Source organism: Aquarana catesbeiana, linkage group LG09 (assembly GCF_042186555.1).
Source record: "Aquarana catesbeiana isolate 2022-GZ linkage group LG09, ASM4218655v1, whole genome shotgun sequence".
Classification (NCBI taxonomy): Eukaryota; Metazoa; Chordata; class Amphibia; order Anura; family Ranidae; genus Aquarana; species Aquarana catesbeiana.
In genome coordinates, this window is record NC_133332.1 from 199,048,124 (window position 1) to 199,072,358 (window position 24,235).

Below are 24,235 nucleotides of genomic sequence, written 5' to 3' on the forward strand. Positions count from 1 at the left end.
AAATGTCCGATGGAGCATGCACACGGTCAGAATTTCCGACAACAAGCTCCCATCGAACATTTCCCGTCGGAAAATCCGACCGTGTGTACGGGGCATAAGTAATTTCTAGGGAGTCTTTTGTGGGTAACAACTACTTGACTTCAATCAGTTTTACAACATTTTAGGGGTCCTTCTCCTGCTGTAGCAGGCACTATCTGCATGTTGAACCACTTCCCGCCCATGGGACGTTATATGTTGTCCTTGGATTGAAGTGGTTATACCAGGAGCTGCAATGGACCACTATACATTTAAGGGGGTCCACCCCATTTGTCAAGCAGAGCAAACTAAACTGAAAGCTCAGAGCCATTGAAACTCATAACAATCCATCCATTCCATCTTAGCTTCCTATATATGTGTGCTATAGACTGATCCTACACCTTTGCTCTTTAACTTTATAAAGTACTATCTATTGCTCTCTTTCAGATTCTTTTTTTTTTTTTTGCTGTGATCCAACTTGAGCATTAGGCCGGGGTCACACATATGCGAATTGGATGTGGATTTCTCTGCATCCAATTCGCATAAAAGGAGACTGTGATGGGTTCTTAATGGAGCCAGTTCACACAGCTCTGGGGCGGCCACAAGCCGCAATTAAAAAAGGTCCTGTTCCTTTTTGGGTCAGATTCAGGTGAGAATTCAGGCAAAAGTTTGGACCCGATACGCACCTGATTGGGTGAACCCGGACGCACCGGTGAGCCTTAAGTGTTAGAGGGTGGCTATGTTCAATCTCCATAGTTCGAGTGTATGTAGAAAATGTAGCCCTTTTCTTATTCCCTCCAGAGATGGACTATGGGATTTGTGGTTTGCATAGAGTAGCACACATGACAACAATTAAAGTGAACTGCTCATTCCAATCAAAATGGAAGTGGGAAGGAAATGGAGAGGTTCAGGAACTCAAAGAGGAGCTTCTAAAAAGAAGCAGAAAAGCACAGTAATAAACAATTTCATGAAGAATAGATTACGAGGCCATTAAGTAGTGGAGGTGTATGGATTATTTTTGGAGACTAAGAATAAAATTTAGGGTCACTTTAAACAGTGACAGAGCATCGGTCTGTCCATACACACACACACACACACACACACACACACACACACACACACACACATTGTGCCCCTCTCTCTCTACTGATTTGTGTCATCAGGATGAGGTCGGGGAAACATCATCTGACATCCCCCAATCCCAACCACTGCCCTCCCCGTCACTGGAATGTCCTTTGTCCCACAGATTCTGGAGGGAACATAATAGCAGAATGGCTCACAATGACAATCCTCTGCCAGCAGAGCCTAGTCAATGGCAGCTTTGTCTGTGCATTAATTTGGCCGGCTCTGAGCATCCTTCTCTCTGCAAGGGGCCCTGCGAGCGCCAGGAGGCAAATTCAAACTTGCATCACAAGACGACCGTTGTAGGATGAAAATCTGAACAATAACATTTCCTAAAACTGCCAACATATTTACATTTATCTTCTCAGCCCCCTGCTCCTAAAGGCCGTTCCACACCTGAGCACGGCAGGAATGCACATTGTCACTCGCAATTTGTTTTTTGTAGTTTTCATGTGTTAATGCACATTGCACCTAGGGCAGCCGAATCACTTGAATGAGCCGTCTTACACGCAACCCCAAAGTAGCTCCAGGACCTTTTCAGTCGTGGAGCGTTAGCCAGTTTTGCAGTGCATGTTTTTAGCGTGGCAAAACGTGCATCTGCTGCCCGCACTTGGGGTACCATAAACAATTAATGGCACTACAAGCACAACCTGCTTGCGAAACACACAGCAAAATGCACATTTGTTTTTGTCATGCTTTTAGGAAACGTGCAAGTGTGAATGCAGCCTTAGCTGGTTCTTGGACGCTCGCAGAATTTTGTAATGCCCATTTACATGAACCTCAAAGGTTTCTTTGGTAAAATACTTGGGTAGAGGGCAGTAAACCTAACAGGATGTTGGTGGTGCCGTTTTTCTGATTACAATCATAAGACCAATCATGTTATTATATCCATTCAGCACTTGGGAAGCTTTCAGCAAAATGCACTGAAATAGCCCATGTCTGTATCTACTGAAAAGAAGCAATTAAAGTTTATATATATATAGCCAAAACAATTATCACCAATAATGGCATAATCAGAGTCATTTATCAGAACAAATGTGCATCATCTGCTGAAAGGCAACTTCTGGTCACTTGCTGTGGGTTGGAGTTTTACACATACCAGTGTTCCTATTAAGCAATAAAACTGTATTAAACCCAAAACCAAAGATGCAACATAGTTACATAGTAGGGGAGGTTGAAAAAAGACACAAGTCCATCAAGTCCAACCTATGTGTTATTATATGTCAGTATTACAATATATATCCCTCTATGTTGCGGTCATTCAGGTGCTTATCTAATAGTTTCTTGAAACTATCAATACCCCCCACTGAGACCGCCTGTGGAAGGGAATTCCACATCCTTGCTGCTCTTACAGTAAAGAACCCTCTACGTAGTTTAAGGTTAAACCTCTTTTCTTCTAATTTTAATGAGTGGCCACGAGTCTTGTTAAACTCTCTTCTGCGAAAAAGTTTTATTCCTATTGTGGGGTCACTAGTATGGTATTTGTAAATTGAAATCATATCCCCTCTCCGGCGTCTCTTCTCCAGAGAGAATAAGTTCAGTGCTCACAACCTTTCCTTATAACTAATATCCTCCAGACCCTTTATTAGCTTTGTTGCCCTTCTCTGTACTCGCTCCATTTCCAGTACATCCTTCCTGAGGACTGGTGCCCAGAACTGGACAGCATACTCCAGGTGCGGCTGGACCAGAGTCTTGTAGAGTGGGAGAATTATTGTTTTATCTCTGGAGTTGATCCCCTTTTAAATGCATGCCAATATTCTGTTTGCTTGTTAGCATCAGCTTGGCATTTCATGCCATTGCTGAACCTATCATCTACTAGGACCCCCAGGTCCTTTTCCATCCTAGATTCCCCCAGAGGTTCTCCCCCCAGTGTATAGATTGCATTCATATTTTGCCACCCAAATGCATTATTTTACATTTTTCTACATTGAACCTCATTTGCCATGTAGTCGCCCACCCCATTAATTTGTTCAGGTCTTTTTGCAAGGTTTCCACATCCTGCGGAGAAGTTATTGTCCTGCTTAGCTTAGTATTGTCTGCAAATACAGAGATTGAACTGTTTATCCCATCCTCCAGGTCGTTTATGAACAAATTAAATAGGATTGGTCCCAGCACAGAACCCTGGGGGACCCCACTACCCACCCCTGACCATTCCGAGTACTCCCCATTTATCACCACCCTCTGAAATCGCTCTTGTAGCCAGTTTTCAATCCATGTACTCACTCTATGGTCCATGCCAACGGACCTTATTTTGTACAGTAAACGTTTATGGGGAACTGCGTTGAATGCTTTTGCAAAATCCAGATACACCACGTCCACGGGCCTTCCTTTATCTAGATGGCAGCTCATCTCCTCAACATATTGCAGCTTGCCAAACATTAGATGTGGTGGCTGCCTTTGTGTGCGTTTTTTTTTTTTGTCTTTAGCCTCCTCCCTGTTTTCACCTAGTGATCTGGCTAGTAACACAGCTCCTGTATTAGAGTGCCATCACTCTGGATGAAGGAGCACAGGGGGCACCTTTGAACAGCAGCATTACCAGTCGGGGGGGGGGGGGGGGGGGTCAGATGTACTAGCAGATTTAGATAACCTAACAAATTGAAGCCAAACTTCACCTCCCACTGCAGTTTCAGCAACAATTTTTTTCCTTTTGGAATAAAGGTTTTACCTGAATACGGTGTAAATAAAAGCTGATTGTTGTAAAGCACCCCTGCTGGTGTTAAGTGGTTTGTCTCATCTCTGTATCTGATACATTGTGTAGGAGAGCTTGTTCTTTTAAAAAACAACAACAGATCTACTGGCTGCCTCGCCAGATGAAATTAGAAGAAAGAAAGCTTAAAAATGAAAAACTAATGCACCATCAGATCTTAGAAATTATAAGCTGCAATATAATAAAATGTTTGCTTTTAGGTTTATTACCGGTTTAATCCCTTACAGAAGAAGTAGTCTCACTTGATGTTATTATGGCTTGCTAAATTCCCCAAAGGACCCTGTGCACTTAGCCCCTGTCCCTGTTAAAATTGGTTCAGCGGTTCCTAAGCAGCGTTGTCGGATATCTAGCCCCTCCCACCTATATCCAACAACGCTTGAGACAAAAGGATGGGCTTCTGAGTGACCAGACTGAGGAAAGGGGGCAATGCAGACACAAAGCACATGGAGCCCTGCCTCCTCTGAACTCAGCCGTCCTCCTTGCCATGGATCCCTGTGCCTCCTCCGCTCCATTTGTACAAATAAAAAGCTGAGCATGCAACATCCCAAAGACCCCTCTTCATTCTGCAGCCAAGTCTGCTTTGCTACTTGTAAAAGACTCAGCCTTCAATATCCTTACAGCTAGTTCAGAGGAGATGACTACAGTAGTAGCTGGAGGCAAACCTTATGTAAAACGACAGTGGCTGGGGAGCATTTGTGTAGTAGCTGCTGCAGGCCAGCGTAGTAGCTGCCTGACATAGGACCCTTTCACACGGGGACAGATGCGCTCAGCGCGCTCCGCCAGCTCAGTGGGAGATTGCTCCATTAATCTTCGCTGAGCCGGCAGATGACAGGTCCGTCTATGCTTACTGAGCAGGGAGGGGCGTGTCAGAGCCCCGCTGATTCCTATGGGGAGATCAGACGAAAACTGACAACCTGTCCATTTTCATCAGATCCCATCCGATCGATGGATGGCTGAATGTATCGCCATACGTCTGTCTTGAGCGGATCGGATGGCAGGCGGGTGTCAGCGGACACATCTCCACTGACACCCGCCAGCCCATAGGAGTCAAATAGGTGGCCCACTCGGATCCACCTGAAAAATGGACAGAAGGATCCGACCAGGCTTGTCGTGTGAAAGGGGCCTTAGGCTCCATTCATACCTAGGCGATTTGAACCGCGGGTAGAGTTGCTGTGATTTATGGCCCTTTCACACTGGGGCGGGGGCGGCGTCGGCGGTAAAGCGCCGCTATTGTTAGCGGCGCTTTACCGTCGGTATTCGGCTGCTAGCGGGGTGGTTTTATCCCCCGCTAGCGGCCGAGAAAGGGTTAAAAACCACCGCAAAGCGCCTCTGCAGAGGCGCTTTGCTGGCGGTATAGCCGCGCTGTCCCATTGATTTCACTGGGCAGGAGCGGTGAAGGAGCGGTATACACTCCGCTCCAAAGATGCTGCTAGCAGGACTTTTTTCCCGTCCTGCCAGCGCACCGCTCCAATGTGAAAGCCCTCGGGGCTTTCACACTGGAGACAAAGCAGCGGCACTTTCGGGTCGGTTTGCAGGCGCTATTCTTAGCGCAATAGCACCTGCAAACCGCCCCAGTGTGAAAGGGGCCTTGAAGAAGAAAAACCTCAAAATGGGATTTTTAAGGCAATTTGACAAAAATAATAAATAGAAGAAATAAAAAAGATATGATCTTATTAATACACAAAAATTCATAAAGTTCTTATGGAAAGAACCACTAGAGAAACATGTATACATGTGTTTGAATAATATTATACAATAATTGACAGAAGTGGCAGAATCCTACTACAATCATGAAACCATCCAACCAGATGACAAAAGATGGCAAGTAGTAGAAAAGTTTCGAAAAGTGCATACAATATAGTCTTCATCTACAATGATTTATTCGATTATATTGAAACACGTTGGACTTTTCCACTACTTACCATCTTTTGTCATTTGGTTGGATGGTTTCATGATTGTAGTAGGATTCTACCACTTCCGTCAATTATTTTAAAATATTATTCAAATCCATGTATACACGTTTCTCTTGTGGTTCTTTCCATAAGAATTTTATGAATTTTTGTGTATTAATAAAATCATATATTTTTATTATTTTTTCTACTTATTATTTTTTTTGTCAAATTGCCTTAAAAATTCCATTTTGACTTTTTTCTTCTTTAATTTGTAAGGGATGATGGCAATTTACACGCCAAACCATAGGAGTCAATTAATTTTCTGAATTGCTGCGATTTTGCCGGCCATTCAGAATCGCGGGACGTGTTTGCAATGCCATTATTTCTCAAATCTTTCAATATGGACACTAGTTCTGATGACCAAGAAATTCCCTTAATTTGCAAGGATTTTCTCTCTTCCTGTATTGGCTATGGGACAGGAAGTGAAGCGAAATCTCCCTAATGGCATGCAGATGGCAAAAAAGACCAACAGGAGTTATAATAACCCTACTTTACTCTATCCAAAATGAAAAAAAAAAAAAAAAAAAAAAAAAGGGAAGCTACTTTAAGGCTGGGTTCACACTTGCACAATGTTAGACGCATGCCATTCGCACCGCAATGCTGTGTATGGCTGAATTTGCATCGCATTCGCACCAACAAGGTGCAGGACCCTTTTTGGTCCGCACTGGAATCGGATCGCATGGGTTTTCACACCTTTGCGATCCGATTCTTGCACCATTTGGCAGTTTGCACTGCAATCTGCAAACCCATTTGGGGGTGTCGTTAACATTGCATTGACACCCGCAGCGGTTCGCAGATATCAATGTGAACTGCCGGCCAGTGACATGCGAACCTGCACTGGAATTGCGCTGGTTTTCGCATCGCATATATGTGAACCGGGACTCAAGGTCTTATTTTTGTATACAGTACATAGGCTTGTTCAAGAGTTTGCCCTTTGATCTCTGGGCATGTTGTGCTCAACCTCTCTCCCCGTTCATTGGACTAAAACACTGTTCAGCAGTCAAACTGTTGGATGGCATCCATTTATTCACAAACCCAAAATATGTCAAGGACACCAGCCTCTATGGGATAAGGGGGTTCTACATACATAACGGTTCTTCACTGCTGATGAGGATTTCCTGCAAGAAATGTGTGAACACGTGACCAGTATGTTACTAAGGACCTTGTGTTTTGATTCAGCCATTGATCATTGTTATGTGACAGTGATCATGTAAAAACAGGGAGTGCCCCCTGAAAGCACAAGGGGGTTAACAATGCTAATCAGTGTATGTTGTTGGTCCTGTTTGGGTATTTATTTGCAGTTTGAAGGGGTTAAATGGCACCCAGCCAAGAGGGGGGGGGGGGATTCAGGGGCAGTGGTAAAATCTTGCTGAATATTTAAAATCATTTATTGTAAAGTTAAACACAGAAAACACAAGATAACAAATTGAGATCAAGCCAAGTCTGGAATCATATTCAGCTAATTAATATATTTCTGGCTCCACATTGGAACATCTGGACATGTTTTTCTATCATAGAAAGACTCATCTTGCCAGAAGTGGAAGAATTAGATTGCACATTGATCGCTTTCATGTAGAACATTTATGGAGACTGAAAAGAAAAACACAAATCAGACAGAAATAGAATTATGGCAGGCAGAGGCGACATCGCTCGTACATCCATCATGGAGGCTCTGCCAGCGAGGACGCTGTGCGCCCTTCAGCTCTGCTGCCTAGCAAGGTGCAGTAAAATACACAATACATTCTATACGAACAGCAAGGATAAGTAGAGATGACAGGGAAACCAATCAGACAGAGCTAGACACTATTTAGTCATGGCAACCAAAGCAACATTTTTTTTTAAAGTGGTATTAAACCCAAAATCACACATTATATTGCACTACCAATTCTTAGAGGTTATGTCTGCATTGCTTTTCTTATAATAATTTGATCTGGTGATCCAGCCAATAAGTGTTTTCAAAAGCACAAGCTCTCTTCCGGATGTATCAGTGCACAGGGATGAGACCCATCCCATTTACCACTGACAGGGGTGCTTACAATGATCAGATTTTATGTAAAACCTTTCTCCCAACAAGCAAAAAACTATTTGCTATAACTGACTATACAGTGTGAGCTGGAGTTTGGCTTCATGTTGTTTATGTATTTAAATATGCTGGTGACAATGCCACTGTTCAAATGTGCCTCCTGTGTGCATTCATCCAGAGTGGGGGCACTCCAATACAGGAAGTGTGTTACTGGCCAGATCACCAGCTTAAAAACTGAGGGGAAAAACACACACCCCTAATGATTGGTAAGGGGCAATATATTACATTAACTAAAATTAACAAAAAGTTAGTAATACTTACCTGCCTCCTCCTCCCACAGATTTTAGAGTCCTAGTGTTTAAAGCGGAGCTCCTCTGCTGCTGTTGGTTCACACTGCAGCGACTTTAGAGTTCAAAGTCGCATGAACAGCAATGGAACCGTTCTAAATCGGTGTGACTTAAGTTGCTCCAACTTAGAAAAAGGTTCCTGCACTACTTTTGGTGCAACTTCAATACAACTTGTATTGAGTTCTGTTAAAGAAGTTGCATGCAAACCACGATAAAGTCGCGCAGGGATGCGTGAACATATTACAACCCTCCCCCCCACCCTGGTTCTTGCTGTACTTACTTCCAAGGATGCGAAGCTGTCAGTACCCATGCAGCCAGTCCAATGATCTGAAATTCCTGCTTTTCTCCCTCTTCTCTGTGCAGTGCTTCTGGGATGGACCATAGTGTTTCTCATTGGTCAGCACCACAGAGCATTGCTCTAATCTGTCCTGGAAAGAGGGAGTAGAGTTGGGATTTCAAATCCCCAGAATACTGGACCAGCTACATGGGCACTACCAGCTCAGCATCCCTGGAGGCAGGGCTTTTTTTCAGCGGGAACGTAGTTCCGGCACCTCCTGGACTGACTGTATGTAATGGCAAGGGGTGCTGGGGTGTGCTGCAGGGTATTGATGCTCACTGCTGGGGGATCTGTTCAAGCTGGAGGGGATATATTTTTGCAGGGGGGTCTATTGTTGCTGGTGGGGGACCTATTGTTGCTAGGGGTGGGTCTCATGTTGCTGGGGGGTCAGTTGCTGAAGGAGATCTACTGCTGGAGGAGTTGTATTGTTGATGGCTGCCAGAGAGTCTATTGGCTGCGTGGAGATCTGTTGATTCTGCCAAGAGTCTATTGTTGCTGGGGGGCACATTGTTGTTAGGGGGATCTATTGATGCTGGGGGGTGGGGGATTTTGTTGTGGGTGGTACATTGTAAGGGGGATCTATTGTTGCTGGGGGGGGGGGATTTTGTTGTGGGTGGTACATTGTTAGGGGGATCTATTGTTGCTGGGGGGGGGGGGATTTTGTTGTGGGTGGTACATTGTAAGGGGGATCTATTGGGGGGGGGATTTTGTTGTGGGTGGTACATTGTAAGGGGGATCTATTGTTGCTGGGGGGGGGGGGATTTTGTTGTGGGTGGTACATTGTTAGGGGGATCTATTGTTGCTGGCTGAAGAGGATCTATTTTACTGCTTTTCTTGATATCATTACAAAATTCCATACAAATTACTTAGCACCACGAAATGTTACTTGGTTCTGTATTGTCTAAAAGGGGTGGTACTGGGAGATGGGTAGGGGGTGGAACCAAGGGACGGTGCTCGGAGGTGGGTAGGGGAGTTCCTGCACCTACTGCCTGAGAAAAAAAGCCCTGCCTGCAGGAGGGGTGGAGAGGGTGTACGGTGTTCACCTTTACATTTCTGTAAAAGGTGACCACTTAAAAACAATTTTATCATCAGTGTCTTTTTAGTCACTAGGCATACATACACAGGGGTGGCTAGATTTTCTCTCTATATTTACAGGCTTAGCTTTCCGCATAGTGCAGTGATTGCCAAGCTGTGTCCCTCCACTTGCTTTTATCGGGCCCTTGGGACAATATTTCATCCATTGATACCAACAATGGGGCACAATTCCTCCCACTGACATAAACGACAGGACATTATCTTTTCACACTGACGTCAGGACTTTTTCTACTCCCACTGGGCACAGTCCACCCCCCCCCCCCCCCCCCCCCCCATGTATGAAGGACAGTAAACTGGCTCTTTGCTTAGAAAGTTTGGAGACCCCTGGTTTAGCGGTACCACTCATTAATAGACTTGCATTGTAAAATAAGAACAGTAAAGCAAAATCAATTTAAATGATAATCAAGATACTGTGTTTTTCGCTGTAATCTCAGCACCTGTTCAGCAAACATGCTGACTGCACTCCTCAGTTATACAAAACAGGCATCAGGGGGAGACTGTAAAGTTTGTATGAAAAACATGGGACAGCATGTAAGAAAAAAAAAAAAAAAAAAAAAAAAAAAAAAAAAAAAAAAAAACAGAAAAAAATTCACATCCAGTTACACTAACTCAATCTGTGACTCGCTGGAAGGTTGCAGCATTATTCTTCATCTTTTGAAGTTTATGCAAAAAGAATTGCTTGTGTAATGAGGCCAAGCCTTCCCCCCCAGCCCGGCAGAAGTTTGTCTGATAACGCTGCAGTTTTCCTCCCTCCTGCGGAGCGTGCGGCGCTCACCTGACATGGTAGAACAGATGGGATTCAGGTGCGGACTCCTGTTATGGAGCAATGTGTCAGCGTAACTGCAGTCACCGATATAAAAAAAATGATAACATCTCAGAAACTCGAGCGATTTTACACAACTCCACCGTGAGTTTACATCACGTTCTGCGCTCGCCTCTTCACATCACTGCAAAAAAAGGGCAGAGCGATCCGCATATTGCAGAAATCACTTTGCGGTTTGCTGAAAGAGTCATTTAATATCATGGTATGTAATCTTTACACAGCATTAGCAGTGCATGTCCTCACTAAATATTCTCTGTATATTTTTACATTTCTCTGCTATTTTTATATGCCGTCTTATACTAATGGCGTAGTCTTTCAGTGATTACTGAAAGCTGCGAGAATAGCGGCAGCTTGAAGATAATTAAGTGGCCCTGTTATTCTTGAGTGATGCGACTGCCCTGCATAAGAGGAAAGTTTTCTAAAAAGTGGCACGGCTTCCAAGATGAGGAGCCAGGCGTGTGCGGCCCCCTCAGACAGGCTGGCAGATTAATGCACCATGGTAACAGATGGTCAGGAACAATGCTGGACCCTATACAGAGTGTATAAAGAACACAGACAGAGCTACCCCCACCACACCCAGGAATGTCTGGTAGCAGAAACATAGCCAGATCAGCGCGGCACATCTACCAGAGGCTGAACCGCCAAGCCTTCACATCCTCAATTAGAAGAGGAAAAGGGTTACACTTCCAAGTAGACAGGTGTATTCCTAGGATAATGTGGAATCTAGAAGTGCTGATATTGCCCCAACTCAAACAACCTGCTTTATGAGCTGCTGTACCATAGCCAACAGTTAATGAAGCTTTACAAGCCACCTTTTTTCTGTGGGGTAGAATTCGAATCCAGTAGCCAATGTGCAAAAACAATCTTCCTGGCACTGAACATTCCAAGGTCAGAGGAAGATGATCTGCAAGACTAGGGAGTTTAACTTTAATTACCTACAGTATATGAAATGTTTCTGCCCAGCTAGAAGAACCTTCGGTACAGGGACTGGTGCCAGCTAACACAGACTCTAATATAATTCAACAGCAGTACTCCATAGCAACCAACCAGATGTCAGAGGAGCAATCCCTGGGGGCAAAAAGCAGACAAAAATTTTCCTGACATTGATAATACAAACCGTCACTTAAGGTGGCACAAAAACCTTTTTCCAGACTTATTTCAAAAGCAGATTATAGTCTGTTAATAAAAGGGAGCAAAGGGGGGGGGGGGGGGGGGGTTTGCAATAGGAGACAGTAAGAAGGCAGAATGTGACAGACTGTGTGCCAATAATCCCATTATAATAGAGATTATGATCACAAATCCAAAATGTATTAGGTGGTGCCATGCGACTCTTCCAATAGCCCAACTGCAGACAAAATACGTAGCCATTTATTCAACTTTCTATCCAGAATCACTGGTTTACAGCCCAAATATAGAACCGTTAGCCATCAGTACAAGAACCATTGGGCTATACTCTAGATAAAGCCTAAATAACAAAGCTATTTAATCCAACTGTCCACCCAGGGGCGCTAGATCATGGGTGCTCAACCTGTGGCACTCCAGCTGCAGCAGAACTACAAGTCCCATCATGCCTCTGCTTTTGGGAGTCATGCTTGTAACTGTCAGCCTTGCAATGCCTAATAGGACTTGTAATTCTGCAACAGCTGGAGGGCCACAGGTTGAGCACCCATCCGCTAAATTATAGCACATACACAGCCTAAATATACAGAACCATTTATCCAACTGTTCACCCAAAGACGCTGGCTTAAAGCCCAGAAACAACCTAAACATTGCATTATTATTGGAATAGTCAACCCAGAGCCACAAATTTACAGCACATATACAGCCTAAACATAGAACCATTTATCAAACTATCTATCTAGAACAGTGGTTCTCAACAGTCAGGCCGTGGCCTCTCTCCTGCTGGGCTGCAGTTTCAGGGACAGGCTAGCCAGAAGCACATGTGGCCAGCACCCCTACAGAATGAAACGATCAACGTGCTGTAGTCCACCGAGTGTAATGTGAAAATATAACCTGTAACCAGACACTTCAAAAGCTAAACCAGTCTGCTAAACTCCAACATCTCATGTGACAGTAACAGACCTTCCTGACCGGCTGCAACTCCAAGGGGTCTGATTGTTTACACCAGGTATGTCCAAAGTCTGGCCCGTGGGCTAACTGCGGCCCACGTTCTGGTTTAATGTGGCCCCCCTGGTAATTGGGATAGTTAGATATCTGGGGGCCACAAAGGATATATATACTGTATTTATCGGCGCTGCCTCGGAGGGGACAGGTATGGGGCAGGACGAGCCCTGTCAGATTACATACAGGAGAATCTCCTGTATACTTGGCGGAGTCTGTAATAGGAAGTCCTGTCTCCTGAGCAGCCACTGGACGACTGTTCTGTCAACCATAGGAGGCAGGACTTTGTATTAAAGAGGCAGCCATGTAAACAGGAGATTCACCTTTACATAATCTGTCGGCGCTCGTCCCGCCCCCCTTCCTGTCCCCTCCGAGGCTGCAGATGGGCATCAATCAAGCTGCATTGATGGCAATGGTGAGGCTACATTCTCAGGCTGCATTCATGGCAATAGAGAGGCTGCAGATGGGCACTGACCCTTATTTTTGCTTCACAGTTCTTTATTTAAATTGTACGTTTTTTCCCGAAACTTCCCCCCTAAAGTGAAGGTGCGTGTTATACGCTGATAAATACGGTATATCCAAATAACACGCCCAAGCTCATTCTTAGTCCTGAGCGGCGCTCCCAAACTCATCTCTTCACCACACACAGCCACAAAGGCAAGAGAATTCTTGATGGGCAGTGTATTAGTGCTCGGACGAACACACTTAGACTTTTAATGGTTCAAAGAATGTCAGGCAAAATGGTCGGCCCTCACACATGTTCACTTCATTAAATCTGGCCCTCTTTCAAAAAAGTTTGGACACCCCTGGTTTACACTTTGTGAATACACATCACACTTGAAGCTCAACTCCAGGAAACTCGTTTGGGTCTAGGAGACCAAGAAAAGAAGAAGATTTACTTACATGTTCCTCCGCACTGCTAGACAGGTCCCTGCAGTGTCTTCTTTCTGCTCCAGTGGACTATGGTCTTGACATCATTAGGACAAATTCGGGGTCCTGCTTTAGACATAATGATCCCAAGCGACAGTCCACCACCAGAGCATGGGGGAGAGCCAATTGGTGGGAATTGAAGGATAAGTAAAAGGTGCATCTTCTCTCCCCTAGACCAAATGAGCAGGTAGCCCTTGCAGTGCAGGTGCAGCCCCATTCCAAATGACCTTTTTAAAGTTTTCAGGGTTGGGCTTTAAACTGGTCATACACAGATTCTCCAACCACACTAAACAGTGCAGATGGATTTGCTGCTACGGCTATTGTGTTCTGACAGCTAGCCCCACTTCCTGTCACAATACCTGAACAGCGGCTGCATCGGATTGGGTGTAGACCTTGATTGGTGGACAAATGTCTGCCTGGCCTCTTAAATTTTTCAGTCAAATGACGTCAGGTGAGTGGGTACCAACAGGGCCACCCACAGAGTGAATGTCACTTTGTGTATGGCCAGCTGTAGTGGACTGCATGTTTCTTCAGGGCTTGGCAAAATGCCTAAAAATTGCATACCAGCCAGTACATGGATGAAGCCTGCTTTTAAAGGTACAGTGCCTTGAAAAAGTATTCATACCCCTTGAAATTTTCCACATTTTGTCATGTTACAAATAAAAACATAAATGTATTTTATTGGAGTTTTGTGTGATAGTCCAACACAAAGTGACACATAGGGGTTGATTTACTAAAACTGGAGAGTGCAAAATCTGGTGGCGCTCTGCATAGAAACCAATCAGCTTCCAGGTTTTATTGTCAAAGCTTAATTGAACAAGCTGAAGTTAGAAGCTGATTGACTACCATGCACAGCTGCACCACATTTTCCACTCTCCAGGTTTTAGTAAATCAACCCCGCAATTGTGAAGTTGAAGGAAAACAGTATATCGTTTTCAAATTTTTTTACAAATAAATATCTGAAAAGTGTGGCGTGCATTTGTATTTAGCCCCCGAGTCAACATTTTGTAGAACCACTTTTGGCTGCAATTACAGCTGCAAGTTTTTTTGGGTATGTCGCTACCAGCTTTGCACATCTAGAGTGCAATTTTTGACCATTTTTCTTTGCAAAATAGCTCAAGCTCTGTCAGGTTGGATGGAGAGCGTCTGAACAGCAATTTTAGTCTTGCCACAAATTCTCAATTAGATTTAGGTCTGGACTTTAACAGGGCCATGCTAACACATGAATATGCTTTTATCTAAACCATTCCATTGTAGCTCTGCTGTATGTTTAGGGTCGTTTCCTGCTGGAAGATGAACCTCCGCCCCAGTCTCCAGTCTTTTGTAGACTCTAAAGCCTCATACACACGATCCGATTGTTGGCAGGAGATTGTGTGATGACAGACTGTTTGTGTAAAATCCGACCGTTAGTACCCTCCTTCAGACAATTGTTGTCCACCTTTTGGCCAACAAATGTTGGATGGCAGGCTAGTAAATTTTCCGCGGACAGCGGTCTGTTGTCAGATTTTCGTATCGTCTGTACACAAGTCTGTCACACGAAAGTTCAAAATACAAACATGCATGCTCGGAAGCAAGGACGAGCCGGAAGCGGTCGGTCTTGTGACCTAGTGTTCGTAATGGAGAAATAGCATTCGTGATGTGGCAAATTATGAAATGTCGAAATGCAGCACACATTCTCTTCTTCTTTAATGGATAATAATGAAGCTGCTTTGCTGGTGATACTGATGGAGTTATGGCAAACGTATTTGAAAAGGCTTTTTTTTCTAGTGATATCAAGAATAATAACATGCCTGTTTTATGTTTTGGGCAAGTTACCACAACACCATTATCCTGTAGTTTTTAACATACCACTATGTTGGTGACCCTTGTTAATTTTATATTGTATTTTTGAAAATGTAACTGCTTACTCTCAAACTGTCATTTGAAATAATACACATAGCCAAGTATTATTCTACACAATTTTTTAATTGTGCATTAAAAAACAAAAAAGAAAAACAAAATTAAATTAGAGATGCTGCCATCCAAATATAAAGAACTTAACCAAAAAGTGCATTCTATGCATATAAAAAATATAATCATTCAACAAAACAAACAAAAAAAACAATTAGTAAAGGGGGTAGGGGTGCAAATCCCCAGATCAGCGGCCTTGTTGGGGGTCTTGTGGCTGGTATTGCCACTGACCACCATGCTGCTGTGGAGGTGGTGGATGTGGGGCCACAAAAAACACAGGTGTGCGTTTTTGGCAATTTGGCCCCTCACTCCCTTGTTGAGGAGCTGCAGGATGAGTTCTTCACACCTGCTCCTTTGCTCACCGTCCATCTGCCTTAATTTATTGGCAGCCAGCACGGCAAATCCCTCAGCCTCATCTGGGTCTGTCTGGATGGCAGTAGTGACCTGGCTGAGGAAGGCAGCCGTGGCCTCCTTCAGATTCCTGCTCTTCCTGTCCCTTTTATCAGAAGGGCATAGGGGAGGGATCTGCGACTTTGTCTGACTGCTGACAGCTGGCTCCTCCAGACTGACACTTCTCTGCGTATGAAAATGGGACATAAGTAGAATCTTTTTTAGGGTTTGGTCATCAATCACACACAATTTTGATCTCCTCACTGTTGCAAATTGAATGTAGAGAAATAGAAAAGACAATCATTCTGACCCCATCATTTTTCATTCTTGTTCAAATCATTTTTGGTCCCTACTGTCTATTGATATGGAAACCACTTTGTTAAGGCAGAAATATTTGAATAATAATGTCTAGTTATCACTGTATTTTTGGATACAAATATGTTCAACAATGCTATACCTGGGTCAAGCTGGGATCCTCCACATCTTCATCCTGTGCAGCAGGACCTGTGTGGACCTCAGGAGCTGTGCCCTCAGCAGATGTCAAAGGGAGCGTAGACAGCGATGGCCTGGGTTCTGTGTGGTCGGTCAAAAACTGCAGGCTTTTGTAATACCACAGCCTGGGGACATATAGGTCATCTGCTGCTGCTCCAGATATCTCTGAGTCGAGGATTTTGTTGATCTCCCTTTTAAAAGTACTCCTCAGGTTGGAAATTTTATTCGACATAGTTGATGTCTGCCCTGGGGTACAAAGGCTTCACCAACTCGAGCAGTTTCTCCAACGCTGCCTTCCTCAATATTTTATTGGAGTAATCTCGACTCTTGACCTTCCAGTGACAGGGCAGCTCCCGGTACAGGTCAATGAATTGTGGTAAAAATAAAATAAAAATAAATCAGGCGCTGTAAATTGATCAGTCACGATAAATGGTATGCTGCCTGCAAGACAAAAACACAAGACAAACCATAATGCCTGGCTGAACTCATAAGCTGGTCCCAATATAGGCCTCAGTCTAAGAAGTATAGGCTACTACCCACCTATGGCCCAAATTCCAATTGTCCCTTCGTTTTATGGCTCCTTTCGTGTGTTGGCAATAGCGACCGTTCGTTCTCCATTCCAAGATCATTCCTATGGCCGTTCCATTGACAGTACGTTCTGGCTTTATATACACTACGCATGTGTGAAACTCCGCTCTCAGTGCGTCATGACCATCTCTCTTCTGCATGCGACACACACGGCGGAACATTTGGGAGGGACAACATGGCGGATTTGGTGGATTCCAGGCAGCCCCGCAGTGGTGGAGCTCATAAGAGGCACAAAGCAACCCCCATGAGCAAGGGTGAGATGGTGCACATCCTAGAGAAGCACGAATACGACTGCAAGCTGCTCAATTACGAAAGACCCAACAGCCGAAAGGACCTCAGTTTGGAGAAGGTCATCGCCGTTTTGCATTGCAAATTTTCGGTGGAATGATCGAAAGGACCAAATCAGAAATTGATGGTCTGATCTCAAACACCGTGAACAAGACCAGATGGAGTACATTACGCCAGATCATAAAAAAAAGTAAGCAATATTTGTATCTAACCAATATGGATATGTGAAAATTAGCTGTCTGTATATGTTCTTTATACAAGTAGCTCAAGAGAATTCTATCTAATGTTTTCTAAAATCTTTGTATGACTTGGTATTCTAAAAGATGAAGGTAAATATAAAGCAGATATGAACATTCTTATTTGCTCCCGTTTTTGGACATTTATTTATTTTTGGATCAAATTTAATTTCTCTTCTTTCAACAGGGGGGCACCAAAAAAGAGGCTACAGCCAAGACACCAGAAGGGACGAAGGGAGGCTAAATCCAAGCCACCACAAGGGACAAAAGGGAGGCTACCTCCGCTCAGGCCCCAACAGGGGAGGCAACAAGGCCATCTTTCCCACAAAAACGTAAGTGCCAACTTCAAACACACTCATTTAGCCACCGACAGGGGTGTTTCTAGGTGGGCCAAAGGCAGAACTTAAGGGGTCAAGAACACTTTCTGGTTGCTGCCTGGCTCATCAGTGTCCACTAATGCAGCCTTGCCAGTGTAGACATGGGTATAGGAGAGGCCCCGGGGATCACAGTCACACAGAGTCATGCCTCTTAGGATGATCATCATATATCCCCTATCCCATAGGAGACAAGAGGGGTGGGGGGCAACTGCTGTACTTTTTCAATGTTGTCATTTTACAGAGGGCAAACACTGGACAAGTGCCATCACCTTCCCTTTTCTATGCATTTTTCACAGAAAAACAAACCAGAGTGCAGCATGGTGGCGTCCACTAGTCAGCAGCAAACACTGACATCAGACCATGTGCAAGGTTGGTCAACTAATGTAGCAAAATGGATGCTAGAAACAGATGGGACTTGTGGTGGCTTAGTGAATGGTGTAGTTTAATTTTTAGAGGAAAGTGAGTGTGGTGAGCTCACCCAGGATGTTTGTTTGGAGCCATGGGATCTGACTCCTGGACCCAGCAAAGAGCTTGCCATTGTGGACGTCAAATCCCCTAACGCGAGTCACACTGGGGGCCAAAGTGACCCAGAAGAGGAAGAAATTTTTTGGGAGCCTCTTGTTTGCGCAAGCAAGTATTCTTGGAATCTGTGTTCAAATGTGCATACATGTCGTGTATTTAGATGTCCAAACAAAACACCCACTCCACACATAAGCAAATTATGTAGTGCCTTAACATAAGCATGGAGAAGGAAGAGGTGGAAGAAGCTGGCAGTGTTGCTAGGTCCGAGTTTTGGAGACCCAGGCACCAAGGCCAAGATTACAAAGTAGTTGCAGTGTGTACATTCCTAGTAGTAGGTGTCTGAAGGGCAAGCAACAATAGACTGGGTAGGTAAGTATTTATGGAATTTTACTACTAACTTGACCATAAACTCACTATGTAGGGCTTCAGTCACTTTAACTTTTACGTTCCCTTAATCCTTTTTACTCTTCTTACTGGGTCATGATCTTCCACGATGCACTATTGGCAGAACGAGTGCAGATATGTTGCATTGTTTGAAGGATCTGGAGCAAATCAAGGAGGCTGCTGCTGCTTTACAGCAAAGAATTTGAGTATTTGTGGACATGCTTGCCAAGTTTTAATTTCCTCTTGCCTGGTCTGAAGTTTTGTTGTTCCACTTGTTGGCTCCTGTTTTCCCCTTTAAATACGGTATTTACCATGTTTTTATGACTTTGAAATGTGAAAGTTTAGGGACAGAACTCAGTGTTTCTCCACTCCTCTAGGTGCACCACCAGGTCCCGTTTTCGGAATTTTCCTCAGTAATTCGCAAAGTCGTTTTTACACTAACAGTGAAAATGACATCACCTGTGCCAAATACAACAAATATATAAAACATGACCTGGGTTTGCATCTTGAGAAGGAGAGTTGTGAAACATTGACATAACTAATGTGAATTGGAATGTTTCTGTGTTTTGAAGAATAGCAAAGCCCAAATTTGAAGATGCCTACAAATTATGCCTTAACATTCTTTTTTCCCCTCATGATCCCAGGCCTAAAATGTGTGTATTTCTATACATCTATTTTGCTAAAGCCCCAAAACACACAGTGTGTAAACATGTGCTATCTCCCATTACTGGGTATCAATGGATGCGTTTTGGGGGTGCAACCCCTTCCTCATAACTAAAGTAGGTCAGAGGAAGGGGTTGCACCCCCAAAACATGTCCATTGATACCTCGTGATGGGAGATAGCACATGTTGACGCAATGTGCGTTTTGTGGGTTTAGAAAACAACATGTCTGGAACTACACACATTTTCAGCAGGGGATAAATAATAAGGGACATTTAATAGTTCTGCCTCTACATGTCCGTGGCTTCAAATTTTGGCCTTTACTTTACCAAACTCAAACTTTGTAAGTTCCTGAGTTGGGGATGTGTATCTAATGTTTTCGAACATGCCTGTTTAGCCACAAAAAAGGAGAAATAATGCAAAACATACATGTTATACACCAAGATGTTGGTTTGATTTAAAACGCACATGTGAATGTGCTTTGAGTAAAATGTTGTTTACTAAACAATGTGTGGCTTTTTGTTTCAATGCTCAATACCAGTGTATGTGTTAAGTTGTTGTAATTACAGTGACAATGTTCACTAAAATGTGGCCAACTCTGGCAAATTTTAGGCCTCCAAAAAAATTAAAGGAGTTGAAAAGGCATAATGTTTTTAAACTTCATGCATTAGATCCATTAATAACCAAAACATCGTGTGTGTGTGTGTGTGTGTGTGTGTGTGTGTGTGTGTGTGTGTGTGTGTGTGTGTGTGGCAGACCCACGGCACACAATAATAGTTTGCTGTCACCTCAGAAGAGCTTGTCACCCTGTGTAGCAAATAAGGAACGTTTGCATTATTGTAGCAAGTGTCCAAAATAAAGGCCATTTGTGAAAATATTAGACAGATAAGAAACAGACAACAGTAGTTCAAATGAAATATGAGTTTAGGATCAAAGAAAAATGTTATTCATGATCAGCTACAATTAGCTGCCAAGCCACTGCCCCTCTACCCACAAAATAATCCAGGTATTTTTCCCGTAGATCTCTGGCATTTTGGGAGGGCAATCCAGCACGGGCATTTTCTAGACCCGTCATCACGGCCGAGCTGCAGCCTCTTCAGCTGGGCCTGCCACAGCAGGGTCCGCGTCAGTTGGCACGGAGACAAGTTAGCTGCTAGCATTCCTCTTTAAAAAAAAAAAAAATTATGGAGTATACAGCAGCACAGTACCACATGGTGTTAAAAACTGCCTGAACCGATTGGGGAGGATGCCAAAGGTGTTTTTGACCACCCTTCTGGCACAAGAAAGCCTGTACTTAAATATTGTCTGCTCTGGGGAGAGGTTCCTCATAGGAAACTGCTTCATAAGATGTCCCACCCCCCACAGAGCAAACGCCTCATCTGCAACAAAAACAAAATTGAGGCCCTCAACATTCTCCTCAGCAGGTGGCAAGTTTAAAGGTGCCTTTCTGGAGTTGCTTGTAGAACTCTGCATAATGACTCCTCCATCAGAGTTGCGGCCATTCTTCCCAACATCAAGACACAAAAACTCATATGTGGCAGACACTACAGCTAGCAGGACTATGCTGCAAAAGCCCTTATAATTGAAATAATATGAGCCAGAGTTGGATGGTGGGACAATCCAGACATGTTTTCCATCAATAGCACCACCACAGTTGGGAAAATCCCACTGATGATGGAACTGGGCTGCAACGTCCTGCCATTGCTGTGGGTTGGAAGGAAACAGTGGATAAAAAAAAAAAAAAATAGAAATGACTACTTCTGCATATAACATTGCAAGCAGAGTTGACACAAACATGCTTGGTCAACATAAGGATAAAACGTAAATGAGTATTTAAAGACCAAAGTGTAAGGTCAACTTATCTGATTCCTCACCCACTCTGGTGGCTCATTATAAACATTTTATGGTGGGGGGAGATAATGGGTAGATGTTTTGGACAGGTAACCCTCTCCACTTCCATGAGAGCTGTTTGCAGAAATAACCTGTAATACTTTGGCCAGCCCCTCCTTACACTATTGGCAGCCCCCCCCCCCCCCCCCACACACACACACACACACACACACACACACACACTAACCCTGCTTTAAACTTCTCCACAACTTTATCCTTGACCTGTCTGGTGTGTTCCTTGGCCTTCATGATGCGGTTTATTCACCAAGGTTCTCTAACAAACCTCTGAGGGCTTCACCGCTGTATTTATACTGAGATTAAATTACACACAGGTGGACTCTATTTAATAATTAGGTGACTTCTGAAGGCAATTGGTTTCACTAGATTTTAGTTAGGGGTATCGGAGTAAAGAGGGCTGACAACAAATGCACGCCACACTTTTCACATATTTGTAAAAAATTATGAAAAACCATTTATCATTTTCCTTCCACTTCACAATTATGTGCCACTTTGTGTTGGTCTATCACATAATATCCCAATAAAACAGATTTACGTATTTGGTTGTAACATTACAAAATGCGGAAAATTTCAAGGGGTATGAATTAGGGTGCACTGAATGGAAATTTGGTGCCGAAAATGCAGTATGCACTTTGCCGAAAATGACAATTTTAAAATAAATGTAATATTTTTTTTAATATACAAATTGTATTATATGCAACTTTAATATCATCAATTTAAATGAATATGAATTTATTGTTGGCCATTATTGGCACCTTTAGTGCAAGAAAAGCTCAAGAAAAATGCATTCTGCAGTCTCTAACCATCTCTTGTATCATGTCTGCAATCTCTTACTTAAATTTAAACACACTGCTAATAGTATAAGCAAAATTTCCATTTGGTGCACCTCTAGCAGACATGATACAGGAGATGGTTAGAGACTGCAAACATGATATAATAGATCAATGCAGCCTACAAGTGCCCGTCAGATGCAGCCTACCTGTGCCCATAAGATGCAGCCTCATCAATGCCTGTAGAGGGGCACAGGCAGGCTGCATCCACAGGCACGTGTGAGGCTGCATCTTATGGGCAGAGGTAGGTTGCATAAGATGCAGCCTCACCAGTGCCTATGGATGCAGCCTACCTGTGCCCCTATCAGAGCGGCGATCACCCGCTGTGTCATGGAGCTGGATTTCAATTGCCCAGGCTGCAGTAACAACGTCCCGCCTCCATTGAACATGTCACACTGATTCAATGTCCCGGCATTGGATCAGTGTGCCATCTATCACAGGAGGCAGGACATTGTTACTACGGCCACCCGGACAATTCAGCTCCCTGACACAGGGAGATCACCGCTCTGCAAGGAGAGAGGGAGGGAAGGAGGGAGGGGAGGACAGGACCTTGAGCTGCCAGGATGACACTCTGTAATGGGTGGCTACTGCGCATGCGCTATTATCTGCGATTTTTTCTTTCAGCAATATGCTGAAAAACACCATTTTCGGATGATATGTTTTGGCCTCCAAAATTTCGGTGCATCCCTAGTATGAATAATTTTTCAAGGCACTGTACATAAAGCCACAGGTTTTCATTGTGCACCATTACAACCTTCTAGCCACTGGAATCCTACCAATGACATCATTGGTTGATAAGGAGGACGTTTAGTGGCTCGCATAGCATCTGTGTTTGCCCTCTCCATCAGCACTGGGATCACATTAGCTGAGTGGGGGAAAATAGAAACAATGGAATACTAGTCATTACCGGTGTGCAAATGTGTGTTTGCTTTGGAAGAATAAATCGCCTCTTAGGCCCCATACACACTATTAGATTTTCTGCAGATTTTCCAAAACCCATGTAGTGCAAGGGCTGCCTGATTAAGAATTTCAATTTGTATGCAATCAGGCAGGCCCTTGCACTACATTGTTTTGGTAAATATGAAGACAAAAATCTGCAGAAAATCTAATAGTGTGTATGGCGTCTAACACTGGGTGTCCTATGTGTGTAGATGTTGCTGTATTATGGAAAAATGATTAGTCTAGGTTTTTTACATTTTAGAATGGGGTGCACCGAGACTTTCCATAATTTTAAGGGGGGGGGGGCCTTGACTGAAAAAAAAAAAAAAAAAAAAGGGGGGGGGTCGAGAAACACTGGCTCAGATACAAACAGCCATCACCATAAAGTCCGTTTTAAAAAAAAAAAAAAATTTGTTTCAGGCCTGTTAGCACTCATCGGTGCAAGACCAGGACACCAACCCTTTCATGAAGTAGGGTTGGGATGCAACCAGTCAGTTCATGGTGAGGTTGGCCAAAAAAGGCACTGAAAAGGTCCATTTCTCAGCCAATGTGAAGTTTAAGAATGATGAGACATAGATAGTTTTTCAGCAATGCTGTGCTTCGTGCCTTGTGGATTTTCTTTGCAGGTATATACAGCTCATGCAAAGTCTGAACATGAAGCAGGTTGAGATATGGATAGACATGCACATCACCTGGAATTACCTGCCTTCCACCAACACAGATACAAGCACACAGGATCAGTACTGCCAGCAAGGAGGTGCAAGCAGAATTTGGTCAGTGCTAAGATTCTGAGATCCACCTGTGGCTTCCTGCCATACAAATCACATTTCCATTCAGGCTACAAGCAGGGTATATACAAAAATGTCACATCTGTGCTTTTCAGCTATGTATATATATCATCGAGTAGAGCCCTTTCCTCTCCTTGTTCTGGGATCTGATGCGAAGCCTACAATAGTGCAGCCACCAATGCAGAGGAATGTACAAGTCTGGTAGACTGAGGCTTTGGCTTCAGGCACAAAGACATCTGTAGCCTATCTAACCACCATTAGATTTCTCCATCAAAAGACAAATCAGTGTCCTCACTGACCGCATGCTGCCATGTCCGAGGAGCAGAGAGGATGCAATGGATAGACTGCAGTATTGCAGGCCTCAGGTGGATCACAGATCATTGAACAGCCTGCAGATTACTGGGCCCTCT

General features: G+C 43.8%; 1 protein-coding gene across 3 annotated transcripts in view; it reads right to left on the bottom strand.

The window, feature by feature from the left end:
• The window catches only part of LOC141108189 (carboxyl-terminal PDZ ligand of neuronal nitric oxide synthase protein-like), a 194,406-nt gene that overhangs the window by 167,367 nt on the left and 2,804 nt on the right, over positions 1-24,235 (bottom strand). The window contains exon 1 of one of the 3 annotated variants that reach the window (XM_073599523.1): positions 16,270-16,588. The exons of the other annotated variants lie outside the window; for them this stretch is intronic. Coding sequence (XP_073455624.1) covers positions 16,270-16,536 — 267 coding nt within the window. The 5' untranslated portion in view covers positions 16,537-16,588. Of the gene's footprint in view, positions 1-16,269; positions 16,589-24,235 lie in introns of those variants that run through there. 3 annotated transcript variants of the gene reach the window in all.